The sequence below is a fragment of the Anastrepha obliqua genome, chromosome 1 (assembly GCF_027943255.1).
Source record: "Anastrepha obliqua isolate idAnaObli1 chromosome 1, idAnaObli1_1.0, whole genome shotgun sequence".
Taxonomy (NCBI): domain Eukaryota; kingdom Metazoa; phylum Arthropoda; class Insecta; order Diptera; family Tephritidae; genus Anastrepha; species Anastrepha obliqua.
In genome coordinates, this window is record NC_072892.1 from 10,137,180 (window position 1) to 10,164,959 (window position 27,780).

General features: G+C 37.0%; 1 protein-coding gene across 1 annotated transcript in view; it reads right to left on the minus strand.

The window, feature by feature from the left end:
• The window catches only part of LOC129236031 (neuroligin 4-like), a 255,331-nt gene that overhangs the window by 135,345 nt on the left and 92,206 nt on the right, over positions 1 to 27,780 (minus strand). Inside the window, exons 6-7 of the mRNA XM_054870203.1 lie at positions 14,651 to 15,075; positions 7,433 to 7,551 (exon numbers count right to left, since the gene is read on the minus strand). Coding sequence (XP_054726178.1) covers positions 7,433 to 7,551; positions 14,651 to 15,075 — 544 coding nt within the window. The remainder of the gene's footprint in view (positions 1 to 7,432; positions 7,552 to 14,650; positions 15,076 to 27,780) is intronic.

Here is a 27,780-nt window from a genome sequence, read left to right on the forward strand (position 1 = left end):
ATGGCTTGGTTGCTTTCCATTCAAAACTTTAATTCGGCGCATTCGTCGCTTCCTTCAGATTTGTCACTTCAAATTCATTTCAAATACTCCAGCGTTTGTGAGCAACTGTACAGACACATAAGTGCCTGCTTTTACACATATACATACATGGATATATAGCAAATTCCATAGACTTTAGAATTTAAAGTGTGTGTATTTGTGTTGTGGGTAAATTTGATTTTTGTGCGCGTAGTGATGCGGAAATTGATTTTAATTTCTTGAGGACGCGTCAAAAACATTTAGAGTTTCTATTGTGGTTTTGTTTTGGCAGTGAATACTGCACCATTAACAAAGGGGCAAAGAAAAAAATAATACCTACTCGTTAAGTGTAGTGTGCTTTGGGCCGCAGTTGCGCGTATAAAATAGTGAATGCCAGCCAATTGGAATTTCAAGTGTCTTCAAGTGTAGTGTGTTGTAGTTTGTTGTTGAAAGTTTTCAAGTCTCAAGACGATGTAATGAAAGACACACGCTTGTAGTTGAGACATCAATTAAGTTGTAATTAAATTTTTGTGTTAAGGACTTGGATTGTTGAGTACTTTGCAGAAAAAATGTGTGAACACTGTGGCATGCAGCACAGGCTCGTTTTTATAAAAATCAATCTACAGCTAATTCAATTCGTTTAAGCAGAATACGAATTTACAGTACGATATATTTTTTATTTTATTTCATTATCACTATAAACTTTTCTCGTTGTACAGATGGATGGGCGGGTACTGTGGTTTTCAAAGTACTGATGACGGAACTGATTCAGGATTTCACAAACTGCGCTTACGCAGTGATGCCTGAGCCTATAATAGGTCCAAGTTTACCAGGAACCATTCGATTCATTCGGGACATACAGCCATGGACAGGTAAATAGCACAAATGTGAACCTTATATGTTAAGTTTTTAGTACCAACTCTACTTTGATCAAATAAATTGGTTTGTCTACATTTATTACCGTTATTAAGCTTACATTTATGCGAGGAATGTACCCCGTTTTTTCAATGCGATTTTTTGCGTTCTATTTTATTTACGTTTATTGCTGTTTTGAAGTGGACGCAAAAATAGCACATTTTAACTTGTGCAGCGGAGAGTAAAACTTTAATATTGTGTTAGCGATTTTTAGTATAATTTTTTGTTTCTTAAATAAAATTTTAAAGAAATTACTAAAAATGGGTTGTGAAAAACACTGCACGCAGGAGAAAATGGCTCTTATATTCCGTATGAGACATGTCGGAAAAAGCTATACAGAAATAGCTGAAATGATGATGTGCTCTTGGAAAATGATTTATAATGCTCTTAATTTAGTTAAGAAATACTCATCCTACCTAAGCAAAAAAACAGAAAGAAAACCAAAGCCGCGAAAAACTGATGTTAATGTGGATAGAGCTATAATACGCAAGAGCAAAGCAGATCCTTTTAAGTCGTCACGGCAAATAATGCTTGAAATAAACCAAGAATCTGGTGTACAAGTGTCCAGAAAGCTTGTAAGAAGGCGACTTAACGAGGCCCAGCAGTATGGCACTCCTCTCAAATAGACATATCGAACACCGACTTTCTATTCAGTTTTGGAAAAACCTACTTTGGACCGAGGAAACCAAAATAAATAGGATGGGATCAGATGGGAAAACTTTTGTAAATTGTCCAAAAAATCAAGCGCTAAATCCTAGGTGCATAAAAAAGACGATTAAACACGGCGGCGGAAGCATCATGTTTGGGGAACTTTTTCCTGGCATGCTGTTGGGCCGATTGTTAGCCTGTTTGGTAAAATTAATATATTTCAGTATCTGGATATACTCCTGAATAAAATGCAGTCATTTGTGTTTGAGTTTATGCCATTAAATTGGACATTTATGCAGAACAATGATCCAAAGCATACTGTAAAGACAGTGCAGCAATGGTTCAGAAGAGAAAAAATTAATGTACTGGATTGGCCAGAGCCCTGATCTCAATCCAATAGAAAATTTGTAAAATGGCGTTAAGGCCAAAATCGCTAACAAAAATTTTGATGATTTGTGGGCCGCAGTTGAGGAGGCTTGGTACTCGATTCCAAAGGAAAGATGCCACGGCTTCAAGAAGTAATCAAAAAACGTTGGATATAGTACAAAATACTAATCTGGTAAAGCAATATTATTACTTAACTATCTGATTTGTTTACTATTTTTGCTTTTATTTGGAATTTTTTAGGATGCGCTATTTATGCATCCAGGAGGTTTCGTGAGGTATCAACGTTCTCGTAAATTTAATCAGAACTGAAATTCTTTTTGACCATTTTTTTGTTTTAATGGGGAATTAAATAAGTTTTTTATTTTTTATTTTGCTTTTTCCAAAATAAAAAAATAATTATTTAAAAACATATTCAACTCTGTGCTTCTGAAGTCTAAATGTGCTATTTACATAAAAACACAGAAACTGCTGGTGTAGCCACAATATCTGAGTAAAAAGTAAGTGCATTTTGAATAACTTAATAGAGCGATCGTATAATTTTTTACCAATCTGAAAAGACAGGAATTATACTCGCTGGTTGCATTGGTCAAAGGGTACTTTATATGTGCCAAATATATGGCTTCCATAGGCATCTGTGAATAAGCAACGCGTGTCTCCTACCAGGAAGTGGATGTCAATTTAGATACCTTTTTATATTAGAGGAGGCTTGTTGTTGTTGCGTCTGGTGTATAAAAAATGCAACAGTTATATTATATATCCATTGGCAAACTTTTCAGATTATTCAAATAGCCAAAGAAATTTGAAAAAGAGTTAAACTCTCAAATATCCTTCCTCCCTAACCGTCTTCTTTATACACACTTACTCTGTTTTTAGGAGTTCTGTACAATAATCATCCATTCCTACGCGGTTGGGCATTGGGCATTCGTAAACACTTGGCCTACTCAAATCGATCCACTCAGTAGATGTAGCCTCTGGCTGGTAGCTGTAAAAAAGCTGACACTTGGAATCGGCAGCAATTTATTGGTTCTTCCACTTTTAGAGAAACAACCAAATATCCACCATAAAATGGTTAAAAAGCTCGGCAGAACACCAAATTCCTCTAACTAATATTGCCTGAATATGACCTCAAAGAAGCATTTACTCTACTCAAAAGAGCAAAGTTTAGGCAAGGCGTTGTGAGAATCGTCGCTGCTGTTATTCGACTATAAGTACCTTTACCCCGAGCACATCTATTGAAACATCTATTGATAAAAAAAAGTGTTTTCTAATGGTAGTTGCCCCTCGGCGGGAAATGGCACACCTCTAAGCACATTTTTGCCATGAAAAAGCAATGAAGGCGCTGACACAAACGATGAACTCAAAGCGTTGGTTTTCACAGGCTCCTAAAGGAGAAGGCTCTAGTCTCACTTATATCATACTATCTATTTAAAGAGAACGCTCAAAGTTGCCTAACTTTCCACTAACTTTTATAAAAAAACATTTTCAGGCTTGCAATTTTCTATGTATAGTGAAAGCTTGAAGCTCACTAAATTCGGACTGATGCTTGCTACCTTAATACGGTCTCTTAAAAAGAAAGTTCTTAATCGAAAAATCTCAAAGCTCGCTAACTCTCTATTACCTTTCTTATAAAACCAAGTTCTAGTCCCACTAACTTCCTATTACTAGAGAAAGTCCTCAGCTCACTTTCTACAATCTATTAAAAAGGAGCCAAAATTAATTTATTTCCCACTGTCTCTCAACAGGAAAGCTCTTAAAGAAGAAATCTCAAAGCTCACTGACTTCCCACTGCCTAAAAAAAGGAAAGCGCAAGGCTTACTAATATACTATTGTAATAATATTAATATTATATTTTAGAAAAGAAAGCTCTGGCCCACTAACTTTCTACTTTATCTTAAAAGAGAAAGCTCAGGTCACTCTCACTTTTTACTACCCTTTAAAAGAAAAGTTTACTAACTTTTATAAAAAACATTTTCAGGCTTAACATTTTCTCTGAAAGCTCGAAGCTCATTAAATTCGGACTGCCTCTTCAAAGAAGCTTAATGCTTGCTACCTTAATACGGTCTCTTAAAAAGAAAACTCTTAAGCGAGCAATCTCAAAATTCACTAAATTCCTACTGCCTACTAAAGAAGAAAGCTCGATGACCACTAACTTCGTACTGTCTCTTAAAAGAGAAAGCTCAGCCCATACTAACTTCCTTTTAAAAGGAAGAGCTCGAGCTTTACTAACTTTTTTCTATTTTATATAAAATAAGGTTCTAGGCTCGCTAACTTCCCCCTATTACGGAAAGCCCGAAGCTTTATTTCTCTTTTTCTTACTATCTCTTAAAAATGAAATTTATTTATTATAAAATAATTAAGAACTATTTTTTTCTTATTATCTCTTAAAGAGAACATCTCAAACCTCACTCACTTCCTACTGCCAAAAAAAAATCAGAAAGCGCAAAGCTTACTAAATTTCTATTATCTTTTAAAAACTAAAGCTCAAAACCCACTAACTCTCTACTGCCTGTTAAAAGTGAAACCTCAGATCACACTAATTTTCTACTACCCTTTCAAAGAATAACTTAAGCTTCATTAACTTTCTCTTATAAATTAAAGGAACTCCTACTAGATACAAGGGAAAGCTCGAAGCTTAATAACTTCGTTCTATCTCTTATCTATCTAAGCTTAATGCTTAACTTAATGATAACTACCTATTGTATATTAAAAGAGACTTCTTAAGGCTCACTAACTTTGTACCGCCTCATTAAAACAGAAATACTCATTGTTCATGGGAAATTTTTTTTGAAAAATAACAAAATGGCGGACTTATGAAAAAAGGTATGTTTTTCGTTTGGAAATCAGACTAAAGTATGGAAAGTTAGAGCTGAAAAGAAACGAAAGTAGCACCTGCCAGAATGACAAGCCTACAGAATAATAATCAGTTTAACTTTTTCGTTTCAGATGTCCTGAAAAGATAAAATCCTCTTGACAAGCCAACTATCTTTTTTAAGACGCTTACTTCGGTGCCACCCTACTACAAAAAAATATTTAAAAAAAAAATAAAACTGTTTTTATATATTGTACTTTTTGATGTGAATAATAACATACTGTAAAATCAAAACGATCGCATTTTATTTAAAAAAAAATATTAAAAAATATCTATAAAAAATGAGTATTTGACCAGACTGGTAACTTACTACTATAGAGTGAGCCATGTAAAATTTTCTTTTTGAATCGGCTATAAAAAACAACTAATCAATATTTTTTCAAACTGTTTTTTTTTTTTGAAGATTGAACAGTGTCATTTATGAATGAAGAATAATATCGATCAAATGACTGCCACGACTGGCTTTACAGTAGGCCATTCGATCAACCCAATTTTTAAGCACATTTTCGATTGCTTGGGCTCCAATTTCATGAATGACAACTTCGATTTCGTGTTTTAAAGCATCAATCGTCTCTGGATGGTTCGCATAGCATTTTTCCTTAATGGCTCCCCACAAAAAAATAGTCCAACGGGCTTAAATCACAGCTCCGAGGCGGCCAATTGATATCGGAATTTCGGCTGATTATTCGGTTTTCAAAAACGGTAGCCAAAAGTTCGAGTTTAATTTTGGCAGTGTGACAAGTTGCACCGTCCTGTTGAAACCAAATGTTCTCCATGTCATCCTCTTCAATTTTTGGAAACAACTCGTTGAGCATATCACGGTAACGCTCGCCATTTACTGTAACCGCAGCTCCTCGCTCATTTTCGAAAAAAAAAATGGCCCGATGATGCCGCCAGACCAAAAATCGCACCAAACAGTGACTCGTTGTGGATGCATTTGCTTCTTTACAGTAACGTGTGGATCTTCTGAGCCCCAAATCCGACAATTTTGCTTATTAGCGTAGCCAGCGATGTGAAAATGAGCTTCATCAGAAGAGATGATTTTTCGGTAAAAATGCTCATCTTCGGTCAAACGATTTTCTGCCCATTGAGCGAACCTAATTTCCCAATTTTGTTCAAGCGTATAGCGTCCCATTTCATAAATGTCAAACCTTTAAGTAAATTATGAACACATTTGACATGTCATTTGTGTTACCATTCTCAAAAATATAGGTGATTCAAAAAGCAAACGCTATATGGCCCACCCTGTATCTTTTAAAATAAAAATAACATAAAAATCACTTTTTTCGCCATTACAAGGCTCAGAACCTTCCTATAGTCTCTTAAAAAAAGTCTCAATAGTTCGAGCTCGACTGCAAACGGGGCACTCGCCTTTAAAAGGGCAAAAAGTAGAGAGCTACTTGGTTTTGAGTTGGGCATCAACAAGATATTATATTAAAAAACGTCAGTTTGTCAGAGAGAGAGCAAAGTTCTTTGGTATTGCACTAGGATAATAGAAATAAGGTAAAACTATCGGAAATATTCCTTGAAATCCTATGGAAGGCCTTTGCTTGCCAACTTAACTTAACCTAACCTAACTGGCTGGTTAATTTTGTACTGAAAAATGCACAGCCACATCAATTGAACTCAGTCTCTTCAAAACTTGTGCCAAAACCGCATTTAATCTCATACCACCTAAAGCCAAGAAAAAAAATGTTGAAAAAAGCTGCTTTATGCCTCATTATTTCTATTTACGAAGGTGATAAGCTGCTTTGAAAGGAAAGGGCTTAAGCTGATTGGACTCGTACACTGAGTAAATCAGGCTAGAGAAAGCTTTGCTTGCATTGCTTTATTTACTTTGCTTTATCATCTGGTTTGGCTTAATGATAGCTGCCATCATTTAAGTTTCGGAAAAGCAAATGTGACGAAGGAGAGGCAATGGATCAACACTCTAACCTCAGTTGATGCAATAAACAGCAGCTAATGTTTGGAAAACAAATTTAGTATGTGAATAAGTTACCTAATTAGAAAATAAACTAACGGTATGACAGTGCAATAAAGCAAAAAGCTGCCAAAAATATCATAACCAATTTTGTGTCTATGGAATGTCCATTAGATCTTCCTTATAATTCTTGTGTGCGCTCGAGGAAAGTACGACAAACTCCAATTAAATACCTGCAAGTGTGAATGTGTATCTGTGCGTCCGCAAAAATGCGAAGCTAATAAAAGTTGGGCACACGTTCGTACATACAATTCATCCAAACAATTACTATTAGGCATTGGATGGGGCGTTCCAAGTTCATTTCATAGCAAATATGAGGAAATGACTTAGGTATTTCTAGTAAAATTTGTGACCATTAGTGTGAGCATTAGTCGGTTGGCTGAAATAAGTTTACGTACTAATAACAAAAATTACTTGCACATAAAAGTTGGAAAAAATTGGAGTTTTTCCCTTCATTCTGTGCTAATTTAGTGCCACATCGAAATAAGATATAATGACTCAACTAAGAAGTTAAGCAAAAGCTTCTACTGAACGAGAGTTCAAATTGAAAGGTTTTGTAAAAAAAAACAACACTGATTGTCTCTGTGCTCGGAAACTTAATTGCCTGTACTTACCGATTTCAAGATATTTCTGATGAAGCGGATCGTAATTTTCCCAGGTGGTGCTGCGAAAACGATTTCGCTCTTTGGAGGCGGGTAATACACTGTCCTGGCGGTGGTGCTCATTAGGGTTGCTGGAAGAAATAAGATAGAGTAACTGAAACTTAAAAAAATGTTTAAGCAATTTAAGGCAAAATAGTGCTAATTATAGTAGAGTCGCGACCTTTGGACCTCGAACTTATCACGTGCAAAGGGACGAGCCATTTTAGGCTCTCAACAGGAGCAATTTCAAATGTTCATAGCTTTATATGGTGGACAAATACCAAAAAATTGTGCCGCCGTAGCCGAATTGGGTTGTGCCTAACTTCCATGCGGTGTAGCACAGGTGCGAAACTGACTGTGGTCATAAAACATCAAATAAGCGGAAAAGTAAAGAAAAAAATAAAAACCATCCCGATGCGATCCGGAGGCTAAATAAAATACAGGCCTATTACCAAACTTTCAATGCTTCTAAAGCTCTTCGCTGGAAAACATATATCAATTAATCAGCATAGTCTTATGGCTGGTGGGTCAACTGTCTGTTTTTTTTTTTGTCAGGACAAACTAGCAAGTGCAGCACTCAGACACAATTAAGTCCATTGCACTGCACTCGAATTCCCTTTTTAATTTTTTTTTAAATCTACTCCACCTCCGAGTGTAATTCTGCATGAAAAGGCTTCCCATAAAAATATCTGCCGTTCGGAGTCGGCTTAAAACTGTAGATCCCTCCATTTGTGGAACAACATCAAGACGCACACCACAAATAGGAGGAGGAGCTCGGCCAAACGCCCAAAGAAAAAAGGGTGTGCGCGCCAATTATATATACACATATAACAGGAGATTTTTTAGGTATTATCTTTTTAAAGAGTTGGTTTAAACAGCTGAGGCACGTTTCGTGTTTTATTTCACTGTCAAACATCTTCACTTTGGTCTATAATTTAAGCATGAATCGTCTTACAAACGAACAACGCTTGCAAATCGTTGAATTTTATTATAAAAATGCGGGTTCTCTTAAGAAAGTTTAAGATTCACTTTTTTATCGAAAAATTGTGTTCAGCGACGAAGCTCATTTTTGAATCAATGGGTACGTAAATAAGCAGAATTGTCGATTTTGGAGTGAAGATCAGCCAGAAGAATTGCAAGATCTACCAATGTATCCAGAAGAGGTCACAGTTTGGTGCGGTTTATGGACTGTACTTCTTCAAAGATGTTGCGGATCGTAACGTAACTGTAAATGGTGAGCGCTACCGTAAAATGATATCCAACTTTTTTTGCCCAAAATGCAAGAGCTTGACTTGCATGGCATGTGGTTTCAGCAAGATGGTGCCACATGTCACACAGCACGCGTAACAATGGACTTGTTGAGAGGCGAGTTCGGTTAACATTTTATTTTACGTTCGGGACCTGTCCATTGGCCCCCTAGATTGTGTGATATAACGCCTTTAGATTATTTTGTGTTGGGCTATGTTAAAGCTCAAGTCTATTCAGACAATCCTGCTTTAATTAACGCATCGGAAGACAACATTAAAGCATTTGTATGTGAGATAACGGCCGAAACATTGGAAAGAGTATGCCGAAAATGGACTAAGCGGAGGGACTATTTGAAGCGCAGTCGCGGTCAAAATTTGCATGAAATAATCTTCAAACATTAAATTATATGGACTGTACTATCGATTTAAATAAAAATTTCATGCAGTTTTATGAATTTTACGTGTGGTTTTTTGAAAAACTTTCCTATAACTCTTAAAAAATCACCCTTTATATGTACTGCATACACTGCATTCAAAAGAAATTTCTTTGTTTTGTACTCACTTCAATGCAAGGCGCGCATTACTAAATTAAAAATCATTGCAAAGTAGACGAAAAATACTTTCACTCTTCTTCGCTTTCGATATTATAAATAGGATAGTTGATTCGGCTTTACTCTTATAGCGCACTCATACCTTGAAAAACATCTTGGGAGCAATGATTTATTCTTTCTAGAGCGGGTTAGAACTGTTTATGTCTCGCACCTTAAGCTCCTTCGTTAGGAAATTTGAATGAGTTTAACCATATTTCAAGTTTCTTGGCTTTAGATTTCTAAATATAAGTTATAATTATCACTCAATGCATTTTTTAAATAGCTGCGAAATAATTCTTACAAATACTGTTAGTTCTATGCCGTCCTTGTATTTCTAGATTTACTAAATGAATAACTGAAAAAATTGCAGTCGTGTCCATTTCTATGACAATATCAAGATGTAGACAACAATTGTTGCGCCAAGTATAAAATAAAATTACTTCAAATAGTAAACCTTAATTTGTGTCAAATATACTTTAATTTCCTATCTTCAAACTATTTTTGGAAACTCATAAAAGATTTGACTAGTAACCTGTTTCATTCTGCCACTCCCTTCTGCGGCCATCAAAGCCACGGTTAGCAAATTGGTAACTACAACCCACAAGGGAGCTTGGCAGGCTGAGAGAGGCTGCAGATGGACAAAACTGATGTTACCTGTCATGTCCGATCGACTGTCATAAACGCTTCTGTCATTAAGTCGAAGGGAGTGTAGACGGTTAGTTGGACTGATGACGGGCCACTTTCTGTGGGCGAAGCACATGGAAAGGTTTGGCAACTCAGAGAGTGTACTCTGCCCAGCTTGTGAAGAGGAGGATGAGACGGCAGACCACTTCCTGTGCGTTTGCCTTGCCTTTCGGTTGAATCAGGTTTGAGGTATTTGGCACTGATGTGTTAAGAAGCGAACATCTTGGCTTCTTGGCACCACAAATCTACTCAGATTTCTTCGGAGATCGAGTAGATTTAAAGAAAATTAAAAGGGGATCCAAGTGTAGTACAATGGACTTAATAAGGTCTGAGCGCTGCGCTTGCTAGTTGTCCCGACAAAAAAAAACAAACCTGTTTCGTAGTCCATTTGTTCCTCTTAGCTTCCACTTGCACGGGTCATTTTGAGCTTTGTTTTATAAGAACATTTAAGACAGTTCCTAAAACGAGCAGAGATGACCGAAAGTGAAAAATGGAGTTCGACTATCACACAAATCTTCTTCTTACTTATAAGCGCAGTAAACGCCTATGCGATTTTTGCTAAGTTCAGTGAATTGCGTCAGTCATTCCATTCACTTGGCCAATTAGAGTGGCCAAGTAAAACTAAGCTCTACTTTTCACGAATATATATTAATTTGGAGAAAAACAAATCCATTATTTTTCCGTAAAATTTTTGCGCAAATGGTTTAAAACTGTTTTATGGCAGTTCTTTAGCTCATGGCTCCTGGGCGAGCTTCGACTACTAACATGCCGGTCAACTTCGATTATTTCTGTGATTTTATTATTTGATTATTTCGATATTTTCTTAACATCTAAAATGCCTGAACGCAATCGACGAAACCGAAATTGCACGTATCAGCTGTTACAGTAGTGGCACCATAAACACAATTCAAAATTTCAGCGGCTTGGTTGGCATTTTTGCCTCTATCAAAGAAAAACTGTAAAATGTAACGAATTCGCTCTCTGTTGACTTCCATTGTAACTTAGAACTGAGTGGAGCAAGCAAACAAGAGGAAAATATTTTCTTTAATGTGAAATGTCACCGTGACAATGAGCATAAATTTGAAATTGCTTGATCGATACTTTACGAGCTATCGATCACTACAGTCATCTACCGAGAAAATAGTTGATTTCGTTTTTTCAGAAGAAGGCGTCGAGTGTGCAGTTCTGTCTGTCGCTAATAATTCCAAACAGCGGTGACGCTAACCATAGCAAAAGAGACCGATATAGTAGGGCAGTCAGCTCAGTCCTTTTGTATGCCGCTTAAAATGTTGCCGGCCGATGCTTTCAACAAACATTTTTACGCAAGAAATCTAAATTTTTTATTTGGACCGTACAACACTCATTTTAGAAAATGGCAGGAAACAATCTTCAAATATTTATTTTCAAACTTTAACCAGTTTTGAAGCTTAGTAATTAAATTCTTGAGAAAGCTTCTCTCGCAGCTTCAAATTATTTGAACCACTTCGTACTATCTTCTTCAAACAAATGTAGGTTCTCATTAAATAACTTTTGCAGGTAAAAGGCAGAAAAATGGTGGAAAATGCGAAGTGACAAACATTAACAGTCCACTTAAGTGCCACACACGCGCATACATGCACACAAACATACATGTATGCATAAGAATCTATTTTCATAAAACTGAAAAGGGCGTCGAACAATATCTCGTTTGCATAGGTTTAAAAACAAATGCACACACACACACACATACAGTGCCGACTGCTGCGAAAATAGTGTGGAACGCGAAAAGAGAAATTAGTAAAATAAGCAGAAGGGCACATTTACATGCACATATAAACACAAACAGGGTATGTGTAGAGTGCTAGAATGGCACTGCGGAAGCAGCAAAGGAAACGGAGCGAATGAGAGTGAACTGAAGAGGGCGAGAATTTAGCCGTCATAATGTACTAACAACACTTCATGTTAAATGCCCCTCCACTTCATTACGACATGCAAAAACATAACTTTGAAAATAAAAGGGAACATATTTGTATATATGCATTTATATGTAAATATATGTTTATAAATGAAAATTGAATAAAGGAGGAATGAGCAAAATAAAATGTTTCATTTTATGTAGGCGTGTATGTGTGTAAACTACCATCCTGCAGTGAAACGGCATATTACTTAGTGAAAGATTGAACTTCATAAACCAGTATTTAATAGAAGAAGTCATACTAGTTCAAAAGTGACTAGATAGGAACTAGTTACAAAATGCCTAATTAGTACGCTGTGGAATTAAAAAAAAAATGTATATTATTTTACTTATTTTTTTTTATTGTTATGTGTCTAAATAAGAATTTTTAAAAGTTTTTTTTAAATTTCCTTTTACTTAGCTTCAGCAAAAATAACATTTCGACATATGAAATTTAAAAAAATAAGACCATATAAAGTTGACAAACCATTTTAATGGAAATTATTACACCAAGAGTGAAATATTCTTCTCTGCACGTTCGTGACGGCGAATATCGCAGGCGATTGAACGATGAGCTGTATAAGCTTTACAGCAACATAGATAGTGCGCAGTGAGTAAAGATTTAGTGGCTTCGTTGGTTGGGCCATATCGTCTGAATAGAGAAAAACGCTTTGGTTCTGATAGTATGTGATGCTGTACCAGCTGGTGGTAGCAGAGGAAGAGAAAGGTCTCAGGTGGCGAAGGACTTGGCTTCCCTTGGTGTGTCTAACTGGGATGCTTTGGGAAATTCGGCCAAAATCGAGTAAGCGGTTAACGCACTATTCAAAAAACATATTTTTCACCACCCGTCAAATAAAATAACTAACGGGTGATCTTTTAGCTATTGTCTTTTTGAACAGTTCGTTTTAACGGCTGACGCACGTTTCGTGCTTTGTTTCACTGTCAAACATCTTCAGTTTGGTCTATAATTTAACCATGAATCGTCTTACAAACGAACAACGCTTGCAAATCATTGAATTTTATTATAAAAATGCGTGTTCTGTTAAGAAAGTTTATCGCGCGCTTCTTCCATTTTATGGTCAGTTTAATCGACCCACTGAAGCGGCTATTCGAGCTATTGTGACTAAATTTAGAACCAAATTTACATTATTGGACATCAAACCACCTACACGCTTACGTAGAGTGCGAACTGAAGAAAATATCACTTCTTTATCGAAAAATTGTGTTCAGCGACGAAGCTCATTTTTGAATCAATGGGTACGTAAATAAGCAGAATTGTCGATTTCGGAGTGAAGATCAGCCAGAAGAATTGCAAGAGCTATCAATGTATCCAGAAAGGTCACAGTTTGGTGCGGTTTATGGGCTGCAGGTATCCTTCGACCATACTTCTTCAAAGATGCTGCGAATCGCAACGCAACTGTGAATGGTGAGCGCTACCGTGAAGTGATATCCAACTTTTTTTGTCCAAAATGCAAGAGCTTGACTTGCATGACATGTGGTTTCAGCAAGACGGTGCCACATGCCACACAGTACGCGTAATAATGGACTTGTTGAGAGGCGAGTTCGGTGAACATTTTATTTCACGTTCGGGACCTGTCCATTGGCCACCCAGATCGTGCGATATAACGCTTTTAGATTATTTTTTGTGGGGCTATATTAAAACGCATGTCTATTGATGGACATGGATGGACCATTTGAAATAATCTTCAAACATTAAATTATATGGACTGTACTATCGATTTAAATAAAAATGTCATGCATTTTCTGAATTTTACGTGTGTTTTTTGAAAAACTTTCCTATACCTCTTAGAAAATCACCCTTTACTTTACTAACTAGAATAATAGTATAGCAGCCAGACGCTAGCATTAATAAGTTATAGAAAGCGAACCGTTTTCAGTGTGTAAAGCAAGCAGGTAGAAAAGCAGTTCAGCTCTAGTTGGTTTTTATTGCAGGTTAGCTACTCGTTACTGGTTGCTAGACTGAATCCGCTTGCACTTGTGTTCACACACCCATTGTGCTTATGCGAAAGCTTCATTAGGAAAAAACATACACATTTTAAATTTGTGTTTGCATTTGTTTTTATTTTTTCTTAATATGTTGCCTTTGCGTTTCACTTTTTACGCCACTTACTTGTGCTGGTTTGCATAACGAGCGAATATAGCAACGAAAAAATGAAGTAAGTAAAAAATGCCCAAAAGTAGTAATAAAAGAGTTTGAAAACGTAAATGACTAAGTTACAATAGATTAAAAAAAGCAACACGTTTAAGCTGACACTGACACATGCAAACATACAGCGAAAGATGCAACATAAATGTATGAATAGGGACGTAGAGCAGATGCCCTGCTTGCTTCGTTTGCATACTCAGCTTTGTGTTGCATACTTTTGAGGGCGCCAGGTAGCCTGCACTAGCAAAGGGCGTAAAGTGAATTAGTTTCATTCGCTTATGTGTCGCAATTTATACTTTATAAAAGAAATTAAGTGAAATTTTAAACGAGTTTTTATAAGCTCTTTGTCATCAAGAAATGTGTAAGAGCATAGAGAAATTTATATCGCTTCTTATTTTATTTCATAATAGTTTCAGAAGAGGTGGATTGTTTAAAAAAAAAATCATCTTCAAAATGTTTTCTCAAAAACTTTCATATAAACATGAAAAATACATGTATAGCTTCTGCAAGCCATAATTCAATTTTTTTTTTATAAAATTTATCACCTACTAAACATCTCCATCTACTTACCCAGTTCTTGCGAAATTCGTCCAAAATATTATCACTGCCTCGGACAGCGCAATTTCCGATTTTGTATAGTTCTGCGGAAAGTGACTGAAACCGTCCACCAAAGGCGCACCGAATATGTACGGCAAATCTTCACCATGCACTGTGCCCATGCGCTGTGGATAATCGCCATCTTTCGTCTGGTAGTCGAAGACATAGAAGTAGCAGCGTCCAGATTGTGCACCCGAAGCGGTTGAGGCGGAAGCTGTGCCACCACCACCAGAACTGCTACTGGTCGATATTGGTGGCGGTGAATTGGCAGCCAATTGGTCACCCGTGCGTATTATTGGCGCTACGAATTGCGCATCTGATAGCGCAGCGACTGCGGTGTCGCGTGTATTGATCGGATGTTGAGAGGTGCGATCCCAATCGGTGTACTCGTTGACGATCTGTGGAGAGATAAGAATGCAAGTTTCGGGTGTGAAAAGAGTATGAAATGGTAGATAAAATAATATTTGCTGTTTGATAATTCGTTGACGTATTAGAAGTGACGAAATGGAAGGGAATTATAATTATGTTTGGATTTGTATGGACTTTATTCTGTTTGACTTTATACCTAGCAATACTTTTAATATAAGGCAGTATTTGATTTCTCTTTCAATACCATTGCTTGCTTCAAGGGGCTACATTGAGACAAATTTAGTGTGTCTCTAGCTCGGAATTGAGGAAAGGAAAATAAATATATTAGTTTTGATGAGTTTATTATTTTCGGAAAAGTCAAATAGCGCCTATACATTTTCCGCTTTTAGCCATCTTTCGTGCTGTTGAGAGCCACTTTGTGGAGTAATTTGTGTTTCTCACTAGTCTGAAGTCACGTAGAAAAAATATCCGGCGAATTTGTGTAAACTGTAAAATTTAGTGGTGAACCGTTTGTGTAAGAAGAAGAGAAACGAAAAACAATTGCTAGCACTAATAAATAACTCAGCTCCTTTGTTTTCTTCAAAATATGTTTCTTTCTGTTTCTTGGGTGTTTCATTGAGAGGACACTTCGTTTTTACGTTCATTTCCCAAAACTTGAGCAAAAAAAAACATATATAACGTTGTTGTTGTTGTTGTTGAAGTGGTTGAGTATTTCTACTGAAATAATCCTAACTAGTGACCAGCACCGTTTTACTACCTCCTCCTCGTGTGATGATGTCTTGTTTTTTTTCTTTTTCTTGATTCTAAGCCAGATCCATTTTGTGAGATCCAAGTATAAGCAGCAAATTCTTTATCTCGACGTCTGAGATCTCATTAATTTGCTTTAAGAAAGGCTTACCGAAAGAGCAAAGTCGTGCCCTAGCTAGCCCTGGGCATTCACATATGTAGTGGAAAAGACTTTCCTTCACTCCTTCCCTTTGACAGCTTCTGCAGATGGGATTGAAGCGGAGGTTGAGACTGGCTGCATGATTCCCTACCTTCCAATGACCTGTACGGGTTGCAGTGATGCGTGAAACGAAATGCGAAAGGTGATTCGTCTTTTGGATTTTGTACGATGGCCATGTGTTTTTTGTTGTAATACGTGTAGTTAATTGCTTCCACCTTGGATGCTTTTATTGTGTTGAGTGGGGTGGCGACAACCACCGCCTCTGCTATATCTCGTGTCGAACCTTTTCTTGCTAGCTCATCAGCTATCTCATTACCCCGTATGTTCCTATGACTGGGATCCCATATCAGAGTGATTTCAAGCCAATGACTAAGCAATTCTAGTTCCTCTCTACCATAGGTGGGCACACTGCATTATAAATTTACTGCATTACAAAGAGCAGTAATCAGTAAAATTTTACTGAAAATGAAGTTTAATTTGCATTACCAGTAAACTTTTACTGATTACTGTAAAAAATTGCAGTAAAAATATTTTTTTACTGATTACTGAAAAAAATTGCAGTAAAAAAATTTTTTTACTGATTACTGGAAAAAATTGCAGTAAAAATATTTTTTTACTGATTACTGAAAAAAATTCCAGTAAAAATATTTTTTTACTGATTACTGAAAAAAATTGCAATAAAATTGCTGATAATATAATTTGATTTGCATTATCAGTATAATATTTACTGTTTATGGGAAGTCAAAATGTAATACACTCCCATCACGAAATTCAATCATTTATGTACTCAATAATTCTGTCTTTTTTTGGTTTCTCTTAAAATAACAAAACAATAACCCCATAACTGTAACTGTCGTACAATCCCCATTACCGTCATCTGCACCTGTAAAACGGTTGTTTTCATTCGCTGGAATTGTAAATCGGTCCAGAAGGCAAAAACTTAGCTATGCAAATTTTGAAATGCTTGTGTTAAGAAAGGCTAATAGCTAATAGCAAATCAAATTATATTAACAGTATTTTTACTGCAATTTTTTTCAGTAATCAGTAAAAAAATATTTTTACTGCAATTTTTTTTCAGTAATCAGTAAACAAATATTTTTACTGCAATTTTTTTCAGTAATCAGTAAAAAAATTTTTTTACTGCAAATTTTTTTCAGTAATCAGTAAAAGTTTACTGGTAATGAAAATTAAATTGCAATATCAGTAAAATATTATATTTACTGCATTTTTACTGTTACTGCAAAGTGCCCACCTATGCTCTCTACACTGTAAGACTAGTTTGGATGAAATGGAGTTTGAGTCCATGGCCTTTATAGCTGCTTGACTGTCTAAGAAGGCAGCTACTCTTGCATCAACTTTCTTGTAGAGTTTTAGTGATTTGCATGCTTCTCTGATCGCCAACAGTTCTGCCTGGAACACGGTGGCATAGTCAAGAAGTCGAATTGACTGAGATAGGTTGAGAGCCTCCGAATGGAAGCCAGCTCCCACACCACAGTTCATCTTAGAACCGTCGGTGTAGATTTGGTGTAGATTTCAATACCGTTTCCATGACAGTCGATTCTAAGGTACCGAAACGACCCGGATTTATATCCGGCCAAGAACTGTCACTACAGCAGCATTGCCCGTATATAAGTATGGAGAATGTTTATGCTGCTACAACAACAACAACAACACCATTTCAATATCGTGTCTTTCAATCACCTTCCCTTTGCCCCATTCGACTCTCGGTGGAAAACGTACCGTAAAGTCTTTCGTGAAGTTAAGGTCGGGGACTGTGTAGGCTGATCTGTTTTTAAGCAGCTAGGTTTGCTGTAGGAGGAATTTGCTGTGATCGTACGACCTTGTTGTCCAGCTTCCTATGTCTCTGAGTCTCACTGCGCTGCAAGTAGCGATTGTGTTTATATGTAAATCTAATGGTAGTAGATGTGTTAGTATGTACATTAAGCGCTTCAGTAGGACTGGTGCTAAGCGCTCCTGTGGTTAAAATACACGCTCTTCTTCGTATCTTTTTCAGCTGCGTTTGGTTGATATTCTTTTCTATTGCGGACCACCAGACTAGTGCCGCATGTGTTAGTAATGACCTTACAATGGCTGTGTAGTACCAATTGGATAGTTTTGGATGGAGATCCCATTTTTTACCCAATATTCCGTTACACGTGTAAAGTGCTATATATTCGCTTTCTTTACCCTATAATCTACGTTGGACCTCCAGCTGAGTTTGTGATCTAAGATAACTCCTAGGTATTTTGCCTGTTGGATTAGCGTGAGACTAACACCGTTTAATTTTGGGGGTTTAAAGTTTGGTATATTGGTTTTCTTAGTGAATAGCATCGGTTTAGTTCTGCTCGGGCTTACACTTAAGTGGAATAATTTTACTCACTTCCTTATAACTTTCGATATTTTTTTATTCACATAAAACCCGCTTTGAAAAAGCAACTCTTTAATTACAATAACAACACAGCATGTAAGTTGAAAGTAAAAAGGGGAAAATGCATTTTTAATCTTGGCACGCACACTCGCGCACCCTTACGCACTGATTAATGCGCAAATAAATGCACGTAGGCGTACAAACCGGGCGCACAGTTGTACGCGTACGTATAAAAATCTATGCATGCAATGCTGCACATGCATTTGCAAAGGACATGCGTGCGTGTTCTTCCATAGTTCGGCAGCGAGTGTATGGCTGCCACAAAGTCGTTCTGGTATTTGGGTTAAGTATTGCACTCTACTGTGCCGTATTTATTTGCACACTGCTCGCCGTGTTGCTGTGAAAAATGTACATACATTTGTGTGCGCATGTGGGTGTGGGAGTATGCGTATTTGCTTTTCGTTGCATATTTACCACTGCAAGGACACTGTTAACTTTCTATATTTATGCTAAAACAGGCATGGACTACATACATGTGTGTGTGTGTGCAAATGTATTTGTGGCTATATGTGGCATGCTTTAATTCGTTCATGGGTGCGTGCAACAAAGTGCGTTAATATAATATAATATGTATAATATTTCGACTATGTCACGTACCCAGTTGTACAAGCAAATCTGTTATTGTCTATTCTTGCGACTTTTTGCGTGTACGTGCCGAGTGAGCGTGTGAGTGCGCATGCACCGGCGCATAAATAAAAGTGTAGCCTTCATGCAAGCAATTCATGGCAATCGGTTGACAAACATCTACGTATATACCAACTTGATAAAAAGGTTCCCGGACTATAGTCGAAAATTCAAAATACAAGTTTATTCCTCAAAAGTGATATTTTCGCCTTCAAAGTACTCTCCATCAACTGCAACGCGCTAATGCCAGCGCTGCGTACTCTCTCGCGCTCGAAGCATTTCTGGAACTCTATTTTCGGTATAGCCCTCTTCGATTTTTCCATTACTTCTTTGCGGCTGTTAAAACGTGTTCCTCGTAATAGTTTTTGACTCGATAAAAAAGAGAAATATCACAGTGAACCATATCAGGTGAAATTAATGGCTGTTGGATGGTATTCCTTTCGTTCTTGGTCATGGATAATTATGGTGCTGCTCGACGGTGCGAAATTCACGTGTTTCTTTCTCGCAAATCTTTTCCTTTTTCCTTCACGAACTACTTCGCATAAATATCTCATAACGCCCAAATAATAGCTCTTATTAACTGTCTAACCCTCCGGCTAAAACTCATGGCGTAAATTCCACTGCATTCATTCTTTTTTCAACGTGGTCCCTGTTTTGCATAGCTTTAGCGAACGGGGGGTTATGGTCGACGTGGTCTTGTTTCATTCGGGGCTCGGCACTCATTCGCCTGATGTCGGGATTACGTGTCGTACTCATAAATCCACGTCCCGTCTCCAGTAATGATGCGTCTGGTGAATGTTGGATCGGATTCAGCTTTGGAAAGCATATCTTTGACGACAATAAAGTATAGCCAAATCATTAACTACAATGCCCTGAATGAATTCAAAAGCAATATGAAGGTCCACTGCCTAACTGATTAACTTTTCTTTCACTTTATTCATGATTCCATTAGTTTCCGATGTGAATGGCCTACCACTACGTTCGCCATCCACTATAACTTCACGATCCCCTCTAAAGAGTTCATGTCACTCGTAAACGACTGTTTTCGTTAGAATATCATTATCGATTTCCCAACATTTCTAATGTTTTCAGAACATTGAATCTGCAACGCATTTTGCACAAAAGTCTTTGTTGCCAATTCAAATCCGTTTTTAAAAGTGTAAAAAATCGAAAACACGTGCAGAAGTAGATTTACTCGAGACGACATAACTTTTGCAAATGTCAAGGAACTACGATAATACGGCAATGGCAATTGAGTTTTGATAGGAATCTTAATCACCAAAGCAACCTGAACAAAATAAAACCGAACTTAAACCAGTTGACTTCGAGCGTCGCCTGGCGATTGCTTCGGGAACTTTTTGATCAAGGTGGTATATGCAACACATCCCACTAGGAAATCGCGCTATGTTTGGTTGGATAATAACCGATCCAACAGCTTGGACGGCAGCATGCATCTTTAAACAAATTACAGTGTCATTATTTCAATGGAAGCTGCCGCACGAACCAAAACCGCAAAGAGCGCGCCAGGTTCGGTCGAATGTAAAAGTTTTGCTTACCGTGTACTTCGATTGCAGGGGCATTGTGCATCATGAGTTCTTTCCACAGTGTAAAACGGTTAATAAGTAATATTACCTGCAAGTTTTGCGCAATTTGCGCGAAGGAATCCGTCAGAAACGCCCGGATTTGTGGAAGAACAAAAATTTGCTCTTGCATCACGATAACGCTCCTGGTCACAATTTCAAGTTTTGCATAATATTTTTCAATATTTCCTCAAAACAGTAAATTTATTTTTTTAAGACTGTTGTTATACTATAATTCAATGGGTTGTACAACCCCATACCCATTAACGTTTTAGAAATTTTCGGAAAAAAGTTGAAAGTTTGAATAAAATTGTGTATCAAATTTGAAACTATGTAATATAGTTTTTGCGGTGATATGAATTATATTTTTATGAAAAAATAGTGGTTGGTTTATAATTTAGTCACGAGATGTATATATATGAGCGGAAATCTAAAGGGTACAAATTAATAGTAGTTAGGGCAGGTAGAAACGGATAAAAAATACATGTTCCTTCCAGAATTTATAGTGGTAAAGATCTGTGCAGTCCTGGGTACATCACCACACATGAACATTTCCAACTGGGTACAGACGCGAGATCGTGTTTGTTGGCATATATGAGCGTGTAGAATAAACTCACATTGTGCGATGCTCTATTGTTTAGCTGTATTCATGCACGCAATATAGCACATTTTTAATTTATTTTCACGCACGAAAATGCGAAGAGTGAGCTCACATGCATGCGCACAGAAACACCACATCTCTTGTGGATATGTGTATGGCAAGAGATTTTGCTTGCGATGTTTTTAAAAACTCCATTTAAAATATTAATTAGCTTAGCAAGGATTTCGAAACAGAAAATACACAATTATTTCAATATATTTGAGTAGCTGAATTGGTCTCACTGAAAAACTTGAGAGTAATTTCATTTTAATTTTTTGGTTTGTTTGGACAAGGGGTTATCGAACTAGAACTTTGCTGCAGTTATGCGTTCTAAAAAAGCCGTAGTAGCCGCAAACTCTAAACAGGTCTAAACACTAGTCTTGGATTCAAAAGTGCACATCGCGGCATGGCTTTTGCGAAACCATGATGAACCCACGACGTACAGAATACTGAGGGAGGCGCCTTCGGAAAACCGCTACTTAATTTTTCGCGATTATGACAAACGGCTGACATCATCCCTAAAAGAAAACATATAACAAAAAAGAGGTTGTCTGTAAAGTCGGTTTACTGAAGATAGTTTAACGTGACAACGTCATAAGAAAATATTGATGGCATGGTTGCAATTTTCAAAACAAAATTTTAATTTTATTGGTTTGATAGATATTTTGTATGGATATAGAGGAGGAGGTAAATGGAATCGCAATGGAATAGGTCAAGTTACATTTACACAAACGTGAAAAATGACGAAACATTTATCAAATTCATGAAAGATATCTTCAATTTCGATTGTGCATCAGACGTTAATAAGTCAACAACACTAAGAGCCAATACATCGATTTGACTTTTTCAAGACACATTACACTCGAAACCCCCCCTTTCATTTCCTACTTTTCCTATAATCGTCCTATTCTCAACAGAGAAATGGTTCATTACCATGCACACAGGAAGAAGGCATATGCAAATACAAATATGTGAATTTATATACATACATATGCGCATATACATATATATATATTATGGCGGGTCGATTTAAAAATCGCTCATTGCTCTGTGAAAATCGTATTCTAGGGATCGAAATAAGAAACTTTGCCGATGGAACTATATCTCCAAAACGAATTCTGATGTCCCCAAATTTGGGTCGAACGAAAAATCGCACTTTGACAGATTTAGAGTGCTCCAATCGAGTCCAAATGTATGACCGACCCCCACTAAGTTTGGACGGCCGATCCACCCATGCCAGTCATTTCAAAATATCACCATTTTTGGCCTTTACATGAGAAAAGAAACTAAAAAGTTCGACCCAAATTGGGGGACATCAGAATTCGTTTTAGAAGTATGGTTCCTTCGGCAAAGTTTCTTATTTTGATCCCTAGAATATGATTTTCACAGAGCAATGGGCGATTTTTTTGCCTCCCCATAAATCGACCCGGCCTAATATTATATATATGCTCACTCAAGGAGGAGAGAGCCAGATGTCGAACATTGCCGAACGCGGGGCCGATCGCGCTCTTTGTCGTTCGTTGCGCGCTCTCGCTTGCAGTTCAAGCAAGGTAACGGCGCATAAGCAAGTTAACGACGATTGAGCAAGATAACAAGACACATTTTTTCGTGCGTGCAGCCAGCTAAATCAAATTATAAGACGTTATCACGTCAAAAAAAAGAGAAGTAACTAACTTTTTGAATATTCACCGAAAAACTTGCCGTAGTCGAATTTGCTGGTGCATGACTACCATTCGGGAGTGTTTAAGCTCGAATCTCTGTGCTTGAACATCTAATAATTGAAAAAGTTTTTTTGTAATTGCGGTCGCTCCTCGGTAGGCAATGGTAGATCTCCGAGTGTATTTCTGGCATGGAAAAGGTCGCCCATTTGTGGCACAAGCACGCAAGGCGCACACAATAAATAGGAGGAGGAGCTCGGCCGAACACCTAACAGTAGTAAAAGGTTTTCCAATAAGATATGTTATTTTGATGTTCAAAGAAAATTGTTATTTTTAATATAAATGATCGGATGTGTATTTCATTATAAAGAGGGAGGTATGCCGTTAATAGTGGAAAATAACATCAGGCAAATGACCACCACGACCTCGCTTACAAGACAATATCCTTTTCATGAAATTTTCCATAACCGAATTGGAAAGTGGCTGACTTATGCATTCAACGCTGCGAAAACCTTAAAAATGTTGGAAAACTGTTTCGGTAATGATATTCTAAAGAAAACAACCATCTACGAGTGGCATGAATGTTCCAGAAGAGATCGTGAATCCATCAAGGATGATGATCATGCTGGCAGTCAGTCGCCATGCCAAATATGGCACGCATTGATATCGCCAAAGACATAATTGCAACATTCTTGAATCGCATCTTTACTAAGTTTTATACGGGGGTACGACACGCAATTCATTAGGCTAGTCAGTGTAGAGCTCCGAGTGAACCAAGACAAAAAAACCACAAGGTTTCCAATCAAAAAATAAAGCGATGCTCACGGGTTTTATGGATTACAACAGAATGTCAGATGGTCAATAAGGACTGTTAAGGAAACGAATACTTTCTAAGAGCCATCAAATTTTCCTTTTATGGCTCGCTGCGATTTTCTTCTGTTTGATCGAGTAGAAGCCACCACGGGAAATGCGTTTCAACAACCCAAAAGAAGTAGTGGAAAATTCGAAGACGGCTTTGCTGCATATAACCATAATAAAGGGTTTTCCAATAACAGGTGTTATTTAAATATAAAAAGGTTATCCAGAGATGATTAACAATTTTTTATGGCCGAAATTGGGTGGTATTGATCTGGACAACGTTTACTTTCAACAAGACGACGCTACGTGCCACACAAGCAACGAAACCATTGATCTTTTACGGGAAAAGTTCCCGGACCGTGTTATCTCTCGAAGAGGTGATCACAATTGGCCACCGAGATCTTGTGATTTAACACCTTGTGACTGTTTCCTTGAGGCCACGTGAAAGAGAAGGTCTACGCCAACAGCCCAGGGTTGATTCAAGAACTGAAAGATGGAATTCGTGAGGCTATCGAGGACAGAGGGCAGACACTTTGCAATTCGGTTATGGGAAATTTCATGAAGAGGATATTGTCCTGAAAGCGTGGTCGTGGTGGTCATTTGCCTGATGTTATTTTCCTCTATTAAAAGCATACCTTCCTCTTTATAGTGAAATAAACATCCGATCATTTATTATATATTAAAAAATAGCATTTTTCTTTGAATATCAAAATAACACCTCTTGTTTGAAAACTCTTTAGATTTTCAGAAATGCTTCAAGAGCTGGATCAAAGGCTGACATAAGAGCGTTGCAGTTGATGGGGGGTACTTTGTAGGCGATAATATCACTTTTGAGGAGTAAAATTGCATTTCAAGTTTTGCTAATATATTCCGAGAACTTTTTGATCAAGGTGGTATGTGTGCGTTTTCTTTCTTCTATCTCATTTGGCTGTTCCTATTCTCTTCTTTTTATTCAAATATTCACAGCGAAGGCGCAATCTTGTTTTCTATTATTATTTGGTTGTGTTTGTTATTGAAATTTTATTGTATTTATAATTGAAGTACCCCTCAAAAATTTTAAAATAGGCCCAACGCCATTGTGAAAGGCTCAGCAGACCGCCCCCAGTCAGCTGCTCACTTAACTGCTACATTCAGGTACCCCTGCATGCAGTCATGTAGACTACTCAGCACCATTTCTCTAACAATAAGTGCAAAATCACTCAACAGCTCACACTTTTCTCCAACAGGTCGTTTACTAACATGGCATCAACTCACATGGCACTCTGCCTCTGTTCACCTGAAACTGGGGAAAGGCGCCCTACCACTCTACCACGACCGTTTTGTTGTCGGGCATGTCGTAGATAACCCAAGACGAATCTATTAAATGTGGTGTTGGTAAATCAGCTGATTTGTTTTTTTTTCTCTCGCTGTGTCCATTTGGATGTCAGCACAGAATAAAACAAGGCGAATTAATTTTTCGCTTTCTACAGGGTTTTTCAGTAAGAGCGCTTCAACTTTTGAACTTTTTTGAATAAAACACAAACGGTTTGACTTTTTTAACTAATTTTTTTTTTATTATCGAGTTTGACCATATACATTTAAGTATGAAATTCGATTTCTTTTGCATGACCACCGCGTGCACGTTTTACGAAGTCCAATCGTTGAACCCAATTTTCGACCACTCTTTTGCATAAATCGGCCGAAATTCCAGCAATTTCGCGTTCAATATTGGCTCTGAGCTCACAAATCGTCGCCGGCTTGTTACTGTAGACCAATGACTTCACATAACCCCAAAACGGGACGGCTTGTTAAATGGACCGTAAAATGGCCGTAATGCTCTTAAAGTAGCAGCAACAGAACGATTATTTTCATAAAAAATTTGCACGATTTGCAATCGTTGCTCAAGTGTGTAGCGTTCCATGATGAAATGTATACTAATGAAGTTTACAAATGACAAGCGAAAAATAAAAAATATTGCGTCGTTCGCCCTCCCTATCGGAAAAAGGTTGAAGCGCAACTATTGAAAAACCCTATACTTTTCCAATACTTTGCCGTGACAGTCAAACCTACGAAACATTGTCGTTGGTCTAGTGCCACCTCCTTTAATAAAGGTACCTTGAGATACATATTCCGTAACCCCTAAACTTTCTATTGATACAATTTTCATTTCATAAAAGTTTGAAAAGGCTAAAAATTCCTTGAACAAATTACAAAATGTTAAGTTGCTTTTTTCCCGCCAAGTTCTTACAATTTTGTGGTTTTCCTTTGCTGCTTTTTGTTTGTTATTACCTGCTATCTTTCAATGATTAATTTAATTATCGAGTTATTTAACCAAAATACCTGTGCATGCCCCAATTTGAACAAAATTTCTTTTAAGAAATTATGCAGTAATTAATCATTCGAATTTTTTCACTCACTCTCGTATTTTTTCTTTGTTTACGAGTATCTTCTTTCAAACTGCCAATCGCTTTCAATCAACGACACTATTAATCACACATTTTGTACACATTTTTCATTAAAACCGGGTACAGCTGTTGTAGCTATTTGCTAGCACTATGTTGTACTACTACAACAACAACCATAATAACAACCTGAAATAATTGTGCACATCATTCATTCTAAAGAGTTTTTGCGTTATAATGCCAATCAAGCCGATGCGGCCAGCCACCCTCGCAAGCGCACACATACTTATGCACATAAGTACTTAACCAGCTACTTTGGTGTCTTCCCCACACGCGCGTGTAACCATTTGGCTGCGCTAACCGTTGAACCGTTGAACCGGCGAACCAACGATTAATTTATGCCACCTTCCATTATCCATGACCACCTGTCAAACGTTTCACGCTCCAAATACGCTAAGCGTTCAGTGAAAAACCAAACAAAAAAAAAAAATTTTGTTGAATAAACAACAAAATATGCGCACATTGTCACAACATTGCGGACAAAAGCAAGCTGCCGTTATGCGGAATGTATGCGCCACTTGGCTTGTGCTGGTGTGCGGCGATTGTGGTGATTGCGTGGGAGGAGTACAGCCAATGCTGCTGGTTGGAAGCAAAAACCAAATGAGCAAACAATGTGATGTGAAAATTCAGCAAATTAGCAGTTTATCAAAAATACAATACAATACAAACACATGCGCAGCAGCGACAGCGTTAGCGGCAGAGAGCAGCGCTGACCTATTCACCTTGCGTCGCGCGTCCTTTTGGTAGCTGACCATTAAAATGTGAAGCGAGCAACCAAAAACAATGTACTTATATACAAATATATATTTAGGCGTGAAATTCACATTTTCGCTGCACAAAATATTGTCGCGTCCCAGTGTGTGAGTTAAATTTATTTTTGAAAATAAAATAAATTTGTTAAAGTTTTATTTTTATTAGTTTTATTTTTATTAAAATGGAACAAGTTTGATTACACTTCAAAATAATTTGTTCTTTACTCTTCAAGGTGACTTTGAAGACTACTTTTAACATTAAAAACTATACTTATTCAATTTATTTTAACAGTTAGATTTATACTTAAAATGAAGAGAGAAAGAGTTCCCCATTTACTATTACAACAATTACAACAATTAATATATAACTTACATAGCTAATTATTACAGTTAGATAATGAAGAGAGCGAGAGCGAAAGGGGAAAGTTACTTATAATATATAACTCGCCTCTCCTTAAAGAATTCGAGTCTCGTCGAATCTTTTACAAATATACAATCCGAAAATTTAATAGTTTCTTATAGTGATACAGATTTAAATCACACTTAACTAATAACTTGAAATATATTTAAGTTGTTTAGCGGTTTTTTTCCAAGATAAATATTAAACTATATTAGCCATAAATATTCATTTCTTATTCTATAGTTTACATTTTAAAAAAATAAATATAGTGTGATTTAATATAAAAAAAAAATATTAACGAATAGTTTTCCATGTTTTGCTCTACAAATCCATTTCATTTTTTTTTTATTATTATTTTTTTTTTATTTATTTTTTATTTTATTTTATAGACTTTAATGGGCGTCTAA